The sequence below is a fragment of the Pseudophryne corroboree genome, chromosome 2 (genome assembly GCF_028390025.1).
Source record: "Pseudophryne corroboree isolate aPseCor3 chromosome 2, aPseCor3.hap2, whole genome shotgun sequence".
NCBI lineage: Eukaryota > Metazoa > Chordata > Amphibia > Anura > Myobatrachidae > Pseudophryne > Pseudophryne corroboree.
Genome location: NC_086445.1, coordinates 752,134,035 through 752,151,943, shown reverse-complemented (window position 1 = coordinate 752,151,943; position 17,909 = coordinate 752,134,035). Strand labels below are relative to the sequence as shown.

General features: G+C 45.0%; 1 protein-coding gene across 1 annotated transcript in view; it reads left to right on the top strand.

The window, feature by feature from the left end:
- The window catches only part of AMPD1 (adenosine monophosphate deaminase 1), a 398,148-nt gene that overhangs the window by 261,590 nt on the left and 118,649 nt on the right, over positions 1-17,909 (top strand). The window contains exons 7-9 of the mRNA XM_063955432.1: positions 8,079-8,273; positions 10,391-10,522; positions 12,332-12,495. Coding sequence (XP_063811502.1) covers positions 8,079-8,273; positions 10,391-10,522; positions 12,332-12,495 — 491 coding nt within the window. The remainder of the gene's footprint in view (positions 1-8,078; positions 8,274-10,390; positions 10,523-12,331; positions 12,496-17,909) is intronic.

Below are 17,909 nucleotides of genomic sequence, written 5' to 3'. Positions count from 1 at the left end.
GTGACTTTTGATCAGAGATATGCGGAAAAGGTAGGCACAGCCTCACTTGCCATAGACTTATTACTCCAGAATTTTTACTATAAAAATGATCAGAATAATACAAAGAAGTATTTTTCATATACTTTCTATAGCCAAATCTCTGGTGTGTACGTTAGTATGACAGGAAAGGCTCTGCCTCACCACACACCATAACTTCCCCCGGGTTGCGCCTAAACCTAACCTCCCTCCTCATCTGGCCCCAGAGGCGGATTGGCCATAGGGCTTACAGGGAAGATTCCCGGTGGGCCGACGCACCCGTCGGGCCTGTTTTGTTTGAGGACATGTGGTCCTTTTTATAGACATAATGAATAAGATGCTAAATAATTTGCATATCTGAAAATTACTTTGCCACTTAGCCTGTGATTGCAGATGATCTAGTGTATGCTCTGTCTGCCTGCTTGGCTGACATATAGGATTGAGTGAATAGTGATTGGGATACGGTTGGTGTAATAAGCAAGAAAATATATATTTCTAAAGAATGATATAGTTTCCTAAATTCTGAAGGTGTATCATATAATGTGCTCAGAATATTTAATTTTATTTCTTTTTAACTTCCCCCTTGATGCTGGACATGCCCACTATCTGGAAAGTATTGGGGGGAGGGTGCTGCTGCCAGGCCCATGGCTAGACCTTACACCTCTGGTGCTGCCCATGTGGGGCCACTAGTACAAATATTTCCAGGGCCGCTTTTTGTTCCCAATCCGCCCCTGTCTGGCCCTAACCCGCCCGCTATACATATGGTCGGAATGCCGGCTTTCAGGATTCCGGCATAAGTCCCCTGACCCTGTTGGGATTCCAGCGTTGGCATTCTGACAGGTGTCGGAATTCCGACTGCTAGGATCTCGACAGCTGACATCTTAACTAGAGATGAGCGCCGGAAATTTTTCGGGTTTTGTGTTTTGGTTTTGGGTTCGGTTCCGCGGCCGTGTTTTGGGTTCGACCGCGTTTTGGCAAAACCTCACCGAATTTTTTTTGTCGGATTCGGGTGTGTTTTGGATTCGGGTGTTTTTTTAAAAAAACCCTAAAAAACAGCTTAAATCATAGAATTTGGGGGTAATTTTGATCCCAAAGTATTATTAACCTCAAAAAACATAATTTACACTCATTTTCAGCCTATTCTGAACACATCACACCTCACAATATTATTTTTAGTCCTAAAATTTGCACCGAGGTCGCTGTGTGAGTAAGATAAGCGACCCTAGTGGCCGACACAAACACCGGGCCCATCTAGGAGTGGCACTGCAGTGTCACGCAGGATGGCCCTTCCAAAAAACCCTCCCCAAACAGCACATGACGCAAAGAAAAAAAGAGGCGCAATGAGGTAGCTGACTGTGTGAGTAAGATTAGCGACCCTAGTGGCCGACACAAACACCGGGCACATCTAGGAGTGGCACTGCAGTGTCACGCAGGATGTCCCTTCCAAAAAACCCTCCCCAAACAGCACATGACGCAAAGAAAAAAAGAGGCGCAATGAGGTAGCTGTGTGAGTAAGATTAGCGACCCTAGTGGCCGACACAAACACCGGGCCCATCTAGGAGTGGCACTGCAGTGTCACGCAGGATGTCCCTTCCAAAAAACCCTCCCCAATCAGCACATGATGCAAAGAAAAAGAAAAGAAAAAAGAGGTGCAAGATGGAATTATCCTTGGGCCCTCCCACCCACCCTTATGTTGTATAAACAAAACAGGACATGCACACTTTAACCAACCCATCATTTCAGTGACAGGGTCTGCCACACGACTGTGACTGATATGACGGGTTGGTTTGGACCCCCCCCAAAAAAGAAGCAATTAATCTCTCCTTGCACAAACTGGCTCTACAGAGGCAAGATGTCCACCTCATCTTCACCCTCCGATATATCACCGTGTACATCCCCCTCCTCACAGATTATCAATTCGTCCCCACTGGAATCCACCATCTCAGCTCCCTGTGTACTTTGTGGAGGCAATTGCTGCTGGTCAATGTCTCCGCGGAGGAATTGATTATAATTCATTTTAATGAACATCATCTTCTCCACATTTTCTGGATGTAACCTCGTACGCCGATTGCTGACAAGGTGAGCGGCGGCACTAAACACTCTTTCGGAGTACACACTTGTGGGAGGGCAACTTAGGTAGAATAAAGCCAGTTTGTGCAAGGGCCTCCAAATTGCCTCTTTTTCCTGCCAGTATAAGTACGGACTGTGTGACGTGCCTACTTGGATGCGGTCACTCATATAATCCTCCACCATTCTATCAATGTTGAGAGAATCATATGCAGTGACAGTAGACGACATGTCCGTAATCGTTGTCAGGTCCTTCAGTCCGGACCAGATGTCAGCATCAGCAGTCGCTCCAGACTGCCCTGCATCACCGCCAGCGGGTGGGCTCGGAATTCTGAGCCTTTTCCTCGCACCCCCAGTTGCGGGAGAATGTGAAGGAGGAGATGTTGACAGGTCGCGTTCCGCTTGACTTGACAATTTTGTCACCAGCAGGTCTTTCAACCCCAGCAGACCTGTGTCTGCCGGAAAGAGAGATCCAAGGTAGGCTTTAAATCTAGGATCGAGCACGGTGGCCAAAATGTAGTGCTCTGATTTCAACAGATTGACCACCCGTGAATCCTTGTTAAGCGAATTAAGGGCTGCATCCACAAGTCCCACATGCCTAGCGGAATCGCTCCGTGTTAGCTCCTTCTTCAATGCCTCCAGCTTCTTCTGCAAAAGCCTGATGAGGGGAATGACCTGACTCAGGCTGGCAGTGTCTGAACTGACTTCACGTGTGGCAAGTTCAAAGGGCATCAGAACCTTGCACAACGTTGAAATCATTCTCCACTGCACTTGAGACAGGTGCATTCCATCTCCTATATCGTGCTCAATTGTATAGGCTTGAATGGCCTTTTGCTGCTCCTCCAACCTCTGAAGCATATAGAGGGTTGAATTCCACCTCGTTACCACTTCTTGCTTCAGATGATGGCAGGGCAGGTTCAGTAGTTTTTGGTGGTGCTCCAGTCTTCTGTACGTGGTGCCTGTACGCCGAAAGTGTCCCGCAATTTTTCTGGCCACCGACAGCATCTCTTGCACGCCCCTGTCGTTTTTTAAAAAATTCTGCACCACCAAATTCAAGGTATGTGCAAAACATGGGACGTGCTGGAATTTGCCCATATTTAATGCACACACAATATTGCTGGCGTTGTCCGATGCCACAAATCCACAGGAGAGTCCAATTGGGGTAAGCCATTCCGCGATGATCTTCCTCAGTTGCCGTAAGAGGTTTTCAGCTGTGTGCGTATTCTGGAAAGCGGTGATACAAAGCGTAGCCTGCCTAGGAAAGAGTTGGCGTTTGCGAGATGCTGCTACTGGTGCCGCCGCTGCTGTTCTTGCGGCGGGAGTCCATACATCTACCCAGTGGGCTGTCACAGTCATATAGTCCTGACCCTGCCCTGCTCCACTTGTCCACATGTCCGTGGTTAAGTGGACATTGGGTACAACTGCATTTTTTAGGAGACTGGTGAGTCTTTTTCTGACGTCCGTGTACATTCTCGGTATCGCCTGCCTAGAGAAGTGGAACCTAGATGGTATTTGGTAACGGGGGCACACTGCCTCAATAAATTGTCTAGTTCCCTGTGAACTAACGGCGGATACCGGACGCACGTCTAACACCAACATAGTTGTCAAGGACTCAGTTATCCGCTTTGCAGTAGGATGACTGCTGTGATATTTCATCTTCCTCGCAAAGGACTGTTGAACAGTCAATTGCTTACTGGAAGTAGTACAAGTGGGCTTACGACTTCCCCTCTGGGATGACCATCGACTCCCAGCGGCAACAACAGCAGCGCCAGCAGCAGTAGGCGTTACACGCAAGGATGCATCGGAGGAATCCCAGGCAGGAGAGGACTCGTCAGACTTGCCAGTGACATGGCCTGCAGGACTATTGGCATTCCTGGGGAAGGAGGAAATTGACACTGAGGGAGTTGGTGGGGTGGTTTGCGTGAGCTTGGTTACAAGAGGAAGGGATTTACTGGTCAGTGGACTGCTTCCGCTGTCACCCAAAGTTTTTGAACTTGTCACTGACTTATTATGAATGCGCTGCAGGTGACGTATAAGGGAGGATGTTCCGAGGTGGTTAACGTCCTTACCCCTACTTATTACAGCTTGACAAAGGGAACACACGGCTTGACACCTGTTGTCCGCATTTCTGGTGAAATACCTCCACACCGAAGAGCTGATTTTTTTGGTATTTTCACCTGGCATGTCAACGGCCATATTCCTCCCACGGACAACAGGTGTCTCCCCGGGTGCCTGACTTAAACAAACCACCTCACCATCAGAATCCTCCTGGTCAATTTCCTCCCCAGCGCCAGCAACACCCATATCCTCCTCATCCTGGTGTACTTCAACACTGACATCTTCAATCTGACTATCAGGAACTGGACTGCGGGTGCTCCTTCCAGCACTTGCAGGGGGCATGCAAATAGTGGAAGGCGCATGCTCTTCACGTCCAGTGTTGGGAAGGTCAGGCATCGCAAACGACACAATTGGACTCTCCTTGTGGATTTGGGATTTCAAAGAACGCACAGTTCTTTGCGGTGCTTTTGCCAGCTTGAGTCTTTTCAGTTTTCTAGCGAGAGGCTGAGTGCTTCCATCCTCATGTGAAGCTGAACCACTAGCCATGAACATAGGCCAGGGCCTCAGCCGTTCCTTGCCACTCCGTGTGGTAAATGGCATATTGGCAAGTTTACGCTTCTCCTCCGACAATTTTATTTTAGGTTTTGGAGTCCTTTTTTTTCTGATATTTGGTGTTTTGGATTTGACATGCTCTGTACTATGACATTGGGCATCGGCCTTGGCAGACGACGTTGCTGGCATTTCATCGTCTCGGCCATGACTAGTGGCAGCAGCTTCAGCACGAGGTGGAAGTGGATCTTGATCTTTCCCTAATTTTGGAACCTCAACTTTTTTGTTCTCCATATTTTATAGGCAGAACTAAAAGGCACCTCAGGTAAACAATGGAGATGGATGGATTGGATACTAGTATACAATTATGGACGGACTGCCACGGTTAGGTGGTATAAAAAAACCACGGTTAGGTGGTATATATTATAATAATAATACAATTATGGATGGACGGACTGCCTGCCGACTGCCGACACAGAGGTAGCCACAGCCGTGAACTACCGCACTGTACACTGGTTGATAAAGAGATAGTAGTATACTCGTAACAACTAGTATGACACTATGACGACGGTATAAAGAATGAAAAAAAAACCACGGTTAGGTGGTATATATTATAATAATAATACAATTATGGATGGACGGACTGCCTGCCGACTGCCGACACAGAGGTAGCCACAGCCGTGAACTACCGCACTGTACACTGGTTGATAAAGAGATAGTAGTATACTCGTAACAACTAGTATGACACTATGACGACGGTATAAAGAATGAAAAAAAAAACCACGGTTAGGTGGTATATATTATAATAATAATACAATTATGGATGGACGGACTGCCTGCCGACTGCCGACACAGAGGTAGCCACAGCCGTGAACTACCGCACTGTACACTGGTTGATAAAGAGATAGTAGTATACTCGTAACAACTAGTATGAAACTATGACGACGGTATAAAGAATGAAAAAAAAACCACGGTTAGGTGGTATATATTATAATAATAATACAATTATGGATGGACGGACTGCCTGCCGACTGCCGACACAGAGGTAGCCACAGCCGTGAACTACCGCACTGTACACTGGTTGATAAAGAGATAGTAGTATACTCGTAACAACTAGTATGACACTATGACGACGGTATAAAGAATGCAAAAAAAACCACAGTTAGGTGGTATATATTATAATAATAATACAATTATGGATGGACGGACTGCCTGCCGACTGCCGACACAGAGGTAGCCACAGCCGTGAACTACCGCACTGTACACTGGTTGATAAAGAGATAGTAGTATACTCGTAACAACTAGTATGACACTATGACGGTATAAAGAATGAAAAAAAAACCACGGTTAGGTGGTATATATTATAATAATAATACAATTATGGATGGACGGACTGCCTGCCGACTGCCGACACAGAGGTAGCCACAGCCGTGAACTACCGCACTGTACACTGGTTGATAAAGAGATAGTAGTATACTCGTAACAATTAGGATGACACTATGACGGTATAAAGAATGAAAAAAAAACCACGGTTAGGTGGTAGGTATATAATAATAAATAATACAATTCTGGTCGGACGGACTGCCTGCCGTGTGCCGACACAGAGGTAGCCACAGCCGTGAACTACCGCACTGTACACTGGTTGATAAAGAGATAGTAGTATACTCGTAACAATTAGGATGACACTATGACGGTATAAAGAATGAAAAAAAAAACACGGTTAGGTGGTAGGTATATAATAATAAATAATACAATTCTGGTCGGACGGACTGCCTGCCGTGTGCCGACACAGAGGTAGCCACAGCCGTGAACTACCGCACTGTACACTGGTTGATAAAGAGATAGTAGTATACTCGTAACAATTAGGATGACACTATGACGGTATAAAGAATGAAAAAAAAACCACGGTTAGGTGGTAGGTATATAATAATAAATAATACAATTCTGGTCGGACGGACTGCCTGCCGTGTGCCGACACAGAGGTAGCCACAGCCGTGAACTACCGCACTGTACACTGGTTGATAAAGAGATAGTAGTATACTCGTAACAATTAGGATGACACTATGACGGTATAAAGAATGAAAAAAAAACCACGGTTAGGTGGTAGGTATATAATAATAAATAATACAATTCTGGTCGGACGGACTGCCTGCCGTGTGCCGACACAGAGGTAGCCACAGCCGTGAACTACCGCACTGTACACTGGTTGATAAAGAGATAGTAGTATACTCGTAACAATTAGGATGACACTATGACGGTATAAAGAATGAAAAAAAAACCACGGTTAAGTGGTAGGTATATAATAATAAATAATACAATTCTGGTCGGACGGACTGCCTGCCGTGTGCCGACACAGAGGTAGCCACAGCCGTGAACTACCGCACTGTACACTGGTTGATAAAGAGATAGTAGTATACTCGTAACAATTAGGATGACACTATGACGGTATAAAGAATGAAAAAAAAACCACGGTTAGGTGGTAGGTATATAATAATAAATAATACAATTCTGGTCGGACGGACTGCCTGCCGTGTGCCGACACAGAGGTAGCCACAGCCGTGAACTACCGCACTGTACTGTGTCTGCTGCTAATATAGACTGGTTGATATTTAAAGAGATATTAGTAGTATACAACAATACTATACTGGTGGTCAGGCACTGGTCACCACTCCTGCAGCAAAAGTGTGCACTGTTAATTAATATAATTGTACTCCTGGCTCCTGCTAACAACCTGCAGTGCTCCCCAGTCTCCCCCACAATTAATTATAAGCTTTTAATTTATACATTGATGACTGTGCAGCACACTGGGCTGAGCTGAGTGCACACAGACTGAGTCACACTGTGTGACTGACTGTGCTGTGTATCGTTTTTTTTTTCAGGCAGAGAACGGATATAGCAGAGAGAAGTGAACGGATATATTATATTAAATAAAAGTTAACTAGCAACTGCACTGGTCACTGACTGTGGTAAACTAACTCTGTCTGCGACTCTGCACAATCTCTCTCTATCTAATCTATCTATCTCTATTCTAATGGAGAGGACGCCAGACACGTCCTCTCCCTATCAATCTCAATGCACGAGTGAAAATGGCGGCGACGCGCGGCTCCTTATATAGAATCCGAGTCTCGCGATAGAATCCGAGCCTCGCGAGAATCCGACAGCGTCATGATGACGTTCGGGCGCGCTCGGGTTAACCGAGCAAGGCGGGAAGATCCGAGTCGCTCGGACCCGTGGAAAAAAAAGTGAAGTTCGTGCGGGTTCGGATTCAAAGAAACCGAACCCGCTCATCTCTAATCTTAACCACATCTCATTGAGACACTTTATTGAACAAACATATATGGGGTATTTTTTTGACTGCAGACTAAACATGGACATGTGTCTTTGTAAAGGTGGACACTCATATCCACGCTGCAGCCTGCATGAACCAGAAACACCTCCTACGTTTCATCAAGAAGACTTACAGGGTGGATTCAGAACGTGTGGTTTACAACACCAAGGGCCATCAGCTGACCTTAAAACAAGTGTTTGAAAATCTGAAACTTCACCCCTATGACCTGACGGTAGATTCTCTTGACGTCCATGCTGTGAGTATTTAATTTCTTATTTTACTTGTCAGTATTCATGTTTGTTTATCAGCTTTTATATCGGTGACAAGCATTATAAGCACTGATGGATCATCTGACCTGAGGTCTTGTATACTTCCACTCATACAAATTGGGTCACATGTTTTCCAAAATATAACCCTGGCACAGCTAGTTTATCCAGTCCATGAAAGCCACCCCTTGCTTTCCATTAGTAGCCAAATGCAATATGGAAGTAATCGGAAAGTTTTTTTTTATAAATAAGAACAAAAGTAAATAAATAATATAAGAAAATGAATTCCCATTAAATATGAAAGATTTCTAAAGTAAAAAACCCCCAGTAATGAGGACACCTGAGAGATCTATCAGTAAGTTATGTCTTACTGCATTTACATTTTTTAAGCACATTCATAAAATCTATAGGGATATATATAAAAGTGGTTGAAATACTTTATTACAATTTGGCCTTTAGGAGCTGCCTGGTAACATGGGGCCTAATTCATGTTTGTATGCAGTGGCCGATTATCACGCAATGGGTGATTATCTGCAGACTGCGCATGTACCGCAATCACAATGCGCATGTGCAAAAGTGCAGCTGTGATCACACTCGCAATGAGAATTTCATGGAAAATTGATTGACAGGAGGTGACATTTGGAGGTGTTAATAGGGAGTTTATGGGGAGTGTCACACATTTGTGTCATGGGGATGCGGTCAACATCCCGCCGGACGGAATCCCGGCGGTCGAAATACCGACGCCGGAATCCCGACCGGCACAATCCCGACATATTCTCCCTCCGTGGGTGTTCACGACACCCATAGAGGGAGAATAAATTAGTGTGCCCGCAGCGTGGCGAGCGAAGCGAGCCCACAAGGGGCTGCGTTCCACTAGCCACCCCTGTCGGGATTGTGTGGTCGGGATTCCGGCGTCGGTATTTCGACGGCCGGGATCCCGTCCAGCGGGATTTAGTACTGATTCTGTGTCATGCCCTTGGGTTGTGTATCTGCTGACGGCTGCAAGCTTGTATGTGCAAAAACATGGCATCTGAGTCGCTATTGCCAACCCTTAGCCCTGATGCTCCTCATTTTAGCGTGTAGTCTGCGAATGTGTACGCAATTTGTGAATGAGTTGCAATGGCTCCGGTAGGCATCTCTTTTCATTTCTGGGCGGCAGCTTCACTTGCTAACAATAGCAATTCCGTACCTAGACAATCGCATTTACTAATTTATTAGCGTACAAACATGAATTAGGCCCATGCTGTGGTTTAAGATGCTTTATTTAAAGGCAACTGAAAAGCATCCAGAACAATTCAGCAATATCCTCACAGTTACTTCTTGTTGATAAACAATACTGACTTAAACTTGTAATTTTTAGTACTTCTTTTGATTAATTTTCTGTGTGAAAATACTCATTGCTTTCATCGCTACGTGTCCCCATTGCATGTACCTTTCTTTGCCTCATATATGGGACAGGTGAGTTGCAGTTGTGTTAGGATCCCATTGAGGGATGAGTAATGCCTACTGGGGGTCATTCCGAGTTGATCGCTCGCTAGCTAGTTTTAGCAGCCGTGCAAACGCTATGCCGCCGCCCACTGGGGAGTGTATTTTAGCTTAGCAGGAGTGCGAATGTTTCTGCAGCCGAGCTCTGCAAAAACAGTTTGTGCAGTTTCAGAGTAGCTCTGAACCTGCTCAGCGCTTGTGATCACTTCAGCCTATTAGTGTCCGGATTTGACGTCATACACCCGCCCAGCGAATGCCCAGCAACGCCTGCGTTTTTTCAGACACGCTTACGTTTTTGCAAACACTCCTTGAAAACGGTCAGTTGACACCCAGAAATGCCCCCTTCCTGACAATCTTCTTGCGGGCGTCAGTGCGAAGAAAAACTTTGCTAGAACCTGAGCACAACCACAATGGGCTTTGTACCCGTACGACGCGCGTGCGCATTGCGGGGCATACACATGCGCATAAATGCCGTTTTTTCACCTGATCGCTGCACTGCGAAAATCGGCAGCAAGCGATCAACTCGGAATGACCCCCTATGTGACCCATCACAACGGTGACTAAAAAAGGCAAATTATAGATTACAGAATTAATTGATAAAAATATTGTATACTTTCCATAGGGAAGGCAAACTTTCCAGCGCTTTGACAAGTTTAATGCCAAATATAACCCAGTTGGTGCCAGTGAATTGCGAGACCTGTACTTGAAAACAGAAAATGCTATTGATGGCGAATATTTTGCTACAATCATTAAGGTAAAGTTCTGTATTTTATTATATTGTTCAAGTTGTGTAAAAATAATTTTTTGTGTCACCATATGTGATTTCATTAAAAGTATTTCTTAAATTAAACACATATTGCCCTACAATCCTTACTATAATATGGCATTGCTCATTAAGCTTCATTCATTCATACAAGTGTGCTTTATTCGTATAAGTGTAATATGTGTGGGGGCACTGGAGGCACTACAGTGTGTTTAACACATTTGTGGTTCTGGGAGTATTTACACCATACTTGCCCACTCTCCCGGAAAGGCCGGGAGGCTCCCGAAATTAGGGTGGCACTCCCGGCCCCACGGGGAAGGGGGCAAGTCTCCCGCATCCCGCTTGCCCCCCCGCCGCATCCCGCTCTCCTCCCGCTGCTCCCCACGCTCCCCACCACTTTCAGCCCGTTAAACAGAAAAAAGGGGCGGGGCGATAATGCGATCGCGCTAATTCGCGTCATCATAGCCCCGCCCCCTGCCCTGCAATACCGCTATTATGGGCATTACAGAGCAGGGGCGTGGCTATGATGATGCAAACTCATCACCACGCCCCCGTACCACCTCCTCCACGCCCCCTCTTGTGTGACCTGGCTGCTCCCTCCCGGAGGGAGCAGCCACAAAGTAGGTAAGTATGATTTACGCATTATTCTTTTTATAACATTGGCAGCATATACAGTACTATTGACAATATTATTGATAGGTCCCCTACAAAATAGTGGTCATGGGGCACCCACAAACCTTAATCTGGCCCTGGTGGCCACTACCTGGGAGGGATGCTTCGGATCAGTCTCGGGGCCACTTTACAGTATGAAGCCCATAGGCTTTTATAGGCAACTGATTGGCGCTAGCAGGTGATCCACTATGCCTTCCTGACAGATCAATTCTGTCAGATTTATTATTACATTTAAAGCGTTGGTAAATGTGGTTAAAGTGAACAAATGTCCCTAGAATCTGTATGTATTTAGTAAGCTACAAACTCACTTAGAGTACACTTTTAGCAATGTGTAGTTGCTTTAGCACAATTTCAGTCCTTCAGATAATGTACAGGGTAAGATAAGTGTTCTCGCTAACAACAATTCCCGACAAAGGAACTATTATTGGATTGGATTGGCCATGTAATATCACCAATTAAACCATGATTTTTTTTATTTTTTTTTACTGTATAAGGAAGATCAACATTTATTGGTCTGTTTAGATGAAAACAAACATAATATTCTATGGAGTTCATGTACTAAGCGGCGTTAGTGGAAAAAAAAATGAAATGAAAAAGTCATAGAGAATATCCCAGTACATATAGCTTATCAGTATATACTAAAGAGATTTCTCTGACTTCTACCTGCTAGCGCTAATAACAGGCTACAATATCATGCTGCCATAGGCATAGACATGTCACTGACTGGCAGTTGTCTTTCCAAGTGCTGGCTTTGTCACCTGCAGCTGCCGTTGTCTGCCTCTCTTCACAGGAGGAGCAGGAGGAAAGCTCTTTGTCATTTTGGCTGTTTGTCAGTAAAGTTTTGACAAAAAAAGTCACTGCTGCAGATGTATGGGAGGGGAGAGGTGAGTCCCTAGCGCAGTTATCAGGAAATTAGTCTCTGACAACACCGCAGAGGGGGTGATTTAACGTTCTCTCTTCTTGGCAGGGCTATTTTTCGTAAAGATCACAGTAGCCGCCTCCTTCTTTACAATGATAACAGGCCAAGCAGTCCTTTTTTCCACATTAAATGGAGTTTTAGTACAGGGACCCCTATATCACCTCCTATTCCACCAATATATTGCTTCATACATGCATTTTTCATATTAGGAAGTGGGATCAGATCTGGAGGATGCTAAGTACCAGTATGCTGAACCTCGTCTATCAATCTATGGACGCTCCCCTAAAGAATGGAACAACCTAGCTAACTGGTTCAACAAGCACAAGGTTTACTCACCTAACATGAAATGGATGATCCAAGTTCCAAGGATTTAGTAAGTTACTGCATGACCTAACGGAGATAAGTGACCTGCCCTTTACAGCTCCCTCCTACACCCAATTAAAAATATAATTGTGTTGACAACAATTAATGAAAAGATATAAACAATTGGCATGTGAACAATCTTACACAATTCGTAAATGAATGCAGTAAAGACAATGGGCCTAATAAAGACCTGATCGCTGGGCATCGATTTTTGCAGCCCTGCGATCAGATAGTCGCCGCCTACTGGGGGAGTGTATTTTAGCTGTGCAAGTGTGCGAACGCATGTATAGCAGAGCTGCATAAACAGATGTTGTGCAGTCTCTGCGCAACCCAGGACTTACTTAGCCGCTGCGATCACATCAGCCTGTCCGGGACTAGAACTGACGTCAGACACCCTCCCTTCCAATGCTTGGACACGCCTGCGTTTTTCCAGACACTCCTTGAAAACAGTGAGTTGCCACCCACAAACGCCCTCTTTCTGTCAGTCACCTTGCGATCGCCCATGTGATCGCTTTTTTCGCACCATCCCGTCGCTAGGCACCGATCCCCGTTGCTGAGGTCCGTCACGCCCGCGCATTGCAGTGCATATGCATGCCCAGTTCAGACCTGTTCGCAGGCTGTGAGAAAACGCAGCCTAGCAATCAGGTCTGAATTACCCCCATTGTACTTCTCTCTTATTGCACTTGGTCTCAGTGCAAATGGTTTTCATGCATATGAGGAGAAATATGAAACACAATATAGTATGATATTATCAGAACAAAAGATAATACCAAATTTATTAGAATAAAAGAAATTAGCTTTCACATAGAGAAGTAAACATAAACACGCAAATCTGTTCTGGAGTAAACGTAGGAAAACAGACAATTTCAGCAGTCACAGGGTAACAGTAAATGGGTAGAAAGTCTTTATACCAAAAGCAGGTAATTGTTCAGCACTGGTTTGCACTGAGGGGAATCCTGATAACCCCCCCCCCCCCCCCCCCCCCCCAGTGTCTAACAACCACTTCTGTAATTCGGTGGGAACTGCACCACCTCTGCAGCTCTTGCTCAGAAGGCTTTAACGTGTTTCAAGCATTCCACTCTTCATCAGAAGGCAATGCAAGTGTGTAATAGACCAAGGGGCTTTAAATACCTAAAGGACTAAAGAACCGAAAGACCTGCAGTACCGTGACCAGGAGTGAGGTGATCAGGAACGTCCGGTCCGTGGCTGGCTGCTACAGATATCCATGGGCTTGTTAAAACTTGCTATGGCCAGTGGAAGGTCTCATGAGCCTCCTGAAGTTTGCTTAACCCAGTTAAAGTTTGATAGAGGAGGTGGGCAGCTTGTATATTCTCCTTGAAACCCCCAAAGTGCTGCGATACTGACTTCTGGTCCAGGGGAAAACTGGAAGTTGTACCTAACTTCTGGTATGCAAGATATGTGTCCTCTGAAAACACTTGCTTCCTTAACATTAGTTCCAGACTTGTAAATAAAGGAAACAAGGAGGAAATTATTAATATACATACAAATATAAATACATAAGGATGAATGGTAATAAATACTGTAGGTGTATGATAAGAGTTTGAGGAGAAACTTAAGACATAATAGTGGATAAATAGCAATAGAGAAGATGACATAAAAATACTGACTAAATAATGTAAAAGTTTTTTCAGAGGAACCATTTCAACTCAAAGCCGCACTGTATTGGGAGAAGACTACCAAACAGTAGCTGATGCAGCTGCCCCCGCGGGTGCACCAGCGCTAGGCCTTAGGGATCTTAGGCTCCAGGGGTAGTATGAGGCCGCGATCCCTGTGGTTGATGTCAGCAGTGGGGAGTCAGCCGCTCCCTTGGTCATCCCTCCTCCCGGTTCATGACCAGTTTCCTCCGAGTCTCCCACCATGAACTGATTTCCCGCTTCCGTCTGAGACGCTGTGTATCTAAGGGGACCGAGTCGCACCATAGGTGGCTGTGTGACTTGTGCGTCAGTGTTTACTTGGGCATCTGTGTTCACTGTAGGTTCATGAGGCGAGTGTGTACACTATTAGTGTCTGGATCCACTCAGCATTCGCTAACGTATCGATCGATCCTGGAAGCGGGGTGAGTCTCCCTGTATCCCACTCTACTGAGTTGGGTTATACAGCACTAAGTCTCTATCTACCTTTGCGTATGAATAGTTAGATAAGTGCTTGATGCCTATGAGTCTGATAACTATTGCTGTTGTTTTATTTCGCTGTATGACTGAATATGGTTAAATCCTATATAAGGTAATGCAGTAATATGTTTCTCCTACATACTTTAAATGTATTTGTAGTTGATTATGTGCCCATATTGCTTATTATACTAATGTACAACCTATGACTGATTGCTAGTGTGATTGCTCACTTTACTATAGTTCTGTCAGTTTTACTGTGTATCTAATCCTCAATGCTGGTGCAATGCAGGGTAGGGTAAGATTGTGTGCACGTTAACAAATTTTTAAGTGATTACAAATTGTGTAGTAACACTGTACAGGTGTGTGATTTATTTATCATGTCTAAGAGTGGCAAGGGTGAGGAAAAATACACTTTCTATAGCAGCACCAACACTTATTTCAGGTTTGTCTTGCAAAGCTGGGTTAACCTATCAGGATCTGGTTCAAAGGGATTATGTGCAAAATGTTTTAGTTGTCACCGAAGCCTCTTAAATAACTGAGGCAAGCACAGGTTCTAGTTGAACCTTCATGGGCTACTTTGCACAGACATTATCCAATATAGCTGAGCAGATTATGCCAGCTCCTATACCAGGGATAGGTTACCCTATTAACCCTTACATGCAACATTCATTCTCAGGTTTATTCACCTCTGGAATTGGCAGTCTCTCAACAAAAGCAGGCTGAAATGCTGGTGGTAAGTAAATCACATAGACATGAACATCTTCACAGTCTATACATGTTTTAGATGAGGATTCATCGGAGGATGAGGACTCATTGCACTTTGGAGGAAGGTCTCAGCTCAGTGGACATATCTGAGCTAATTATTGCTATGTAAGCCATTCTATCCTTAGAGGAGGCAGCAGAGTCTGTGTTGAAAACTAAGGCAACTGTGTTTAAACTTCCCAAAACAGATGATGGAAATTATGCAAGAGGTTTGGGTTACACCCAGTAAGAAGTTAGATTTCCAAGAATTATCCTTGTCCAGCTGGGGAATGTTTAAAAAAGGGAGGTGGCTCCCAAAATAGATTTGCATGTCATAGATTGGTGCGAAAATCTACATTATATCTGCTATCAACATAAATAAATGATGTCACAGATAGGAGAGTCGATGGTTTTCTAAAAACCATTTTTTCCTTGTCTTGGGCAATCATTAGACCAGCCATGGCTTCAGCCTGGATGGCATAAGCAGTGGCATCCTGTGCTGATGCATTTCAGTGGCATCTAGAGAGCAAAAATTCTATATTGCACATATCAAACAGGCAGCAATAAGCCCCCCTGGATATGGGTATAATTGCCTCTTATGCATCAGCTTCATCAGTAGCAGCTCACAGAGCGGGTTGGCTATGTACATGGTAAGCTGACTCACAATCCATGAAGGTTTTGGAGTCTTATTCTTGTTTACTGGAGATATTCTTTTTGGTAAAGAATTAAACAGTATTTTGGAGTCAGAAGCATACTACAAGAAAGTGAAGTTTCCTTTCACACATAAATTCAAGCTTAGTTTCCAGCTTTTCAGTCCTTTCAGAATTAAGGAAAAGCAAAAGGAAAGGGTAATGGCAAACAGTCCCAATCCAACAAGTCTGGTAAGACTAAAAGGTTTTGGGCTACCAAAAGACCGGTTTTAAAATCTGAAGACAAGTCATCAGCCTGATGGTGTGGGCCTCCACCTGGGGGAACCCAGGGTGGGAGGCTGACTTCTTCAGTTTGCACAGATCTGGCAGCAGTCTACTACAGATGCCTGGGTGCAAGAAGCGGTATCTCATGGTTATGATCTACAGCCACACCACACGCCCAATCTTATCTGATCTTGCAAACTAAGCAGTGTTGGTCCTGGTTAGTACATGGGTGGTAAACCACCTGGGAATACCAGGGGCTGTAGGTGTTTTCAAGAAACACCCTAATTAAAAGTTTGTACCAGCCTATCTTCAGTGGAAACGAAGATCAGGGCTTTGCAAGATGCAGTACAGGAGTTGTTTCAGTCAGGAGTGATAATTCAAGTTCCTCCTGCACAACGAGGACAAGGGTTTTATTTAGTGATGAGCGGGTTCGGTTCCTCGGAATCCAACCCCCCCCCCCCCCCCGAACTTCACCCATTTTACACGGGTCCGAGGCAGACTCGGATTCTCCCGTATGGCTCGGTTAACCCGAGCGCGCCCGAACGTCATCATCCCGCTGTCGGATTCTCGCGAGATTCGGATTCTATATAAGGAGCCGCGCGTCACCGCCATTTTTCACTCGTGCATTGGAAATGATAGTGAGAGGACATGGCTGGCGTCCTCTCACTTTGTTTCAGGGGGCTGCAAATATCTTTATTCTGGGGACCAGCAGTATTATATAGGAGGAGTACAGTGCAGAGTTTTGCTGACCAGTGACCACCAGTATTATATGTTCTCTGCCTGAAAAACGCTCCATATCTGTGCTCAGTGTGCTGCATATATCTGTGCTCACACTGCTTTATTGTGGGGACTGGGGACCAGCAGTATTATATAGGAGGAGTACAGTGCAGAGTTTTGCTGACCAGTGACCACCAGTATTATACGTTCTCTGCCTGAAAAACGCTCCATATCTGTGCTCAGTGTGCTGCATATATCTGTGCTCACACTGCTTTATTGTGGGGACTGGGGACCAGCAGTATTATATAGGAGGAGTACAGTGCAGAGTTTTGCTGACCAGTGACCACCAGTATTATACGTTCTCTGTCTGAAAAACGCTCCATATCTGTGCTCAGTGTGCTGCATATATCTGTGCTCACACTGCTTTATTGTGGGGACTAGGGACCAGCAGTATTATATAGGAGGAGTACAGTGCAGAGTTTTGCTGACCAGTGACCACCAGTATTATACGTTCTCTGCCTGAAAAACGCTCCATATCTGTGCTCAGTGTGCTGCATATATCTGTGCTCACACTGCTTTATTGTGGGGTCTGGGGACCAGCAGTATTATATAGGAGGAGTATAGTGCAGAGTTTTGCTGACCAGTGACCACCAGTATTATACGTTCTCTGCCTGAAAAACGCTCCATATCTGTGCTCAGTGTGCTGCATATATCTGTGCTCACACTGCTTTATTGTGGGGACTGGGGACCAGCAGTATTATATAGGAGGAGTACAGTGCAGAGTTTTGCTGACCAGTGACCACCAGTATTATACGTTCTCTGCCTGAAAACGCTCCATATCTATGCTACATTGTAGTATATAGTAGGAGTACAGTGCATCATTTTGCTGTCCACCAGTATATAATATATAGGAGTTGGTA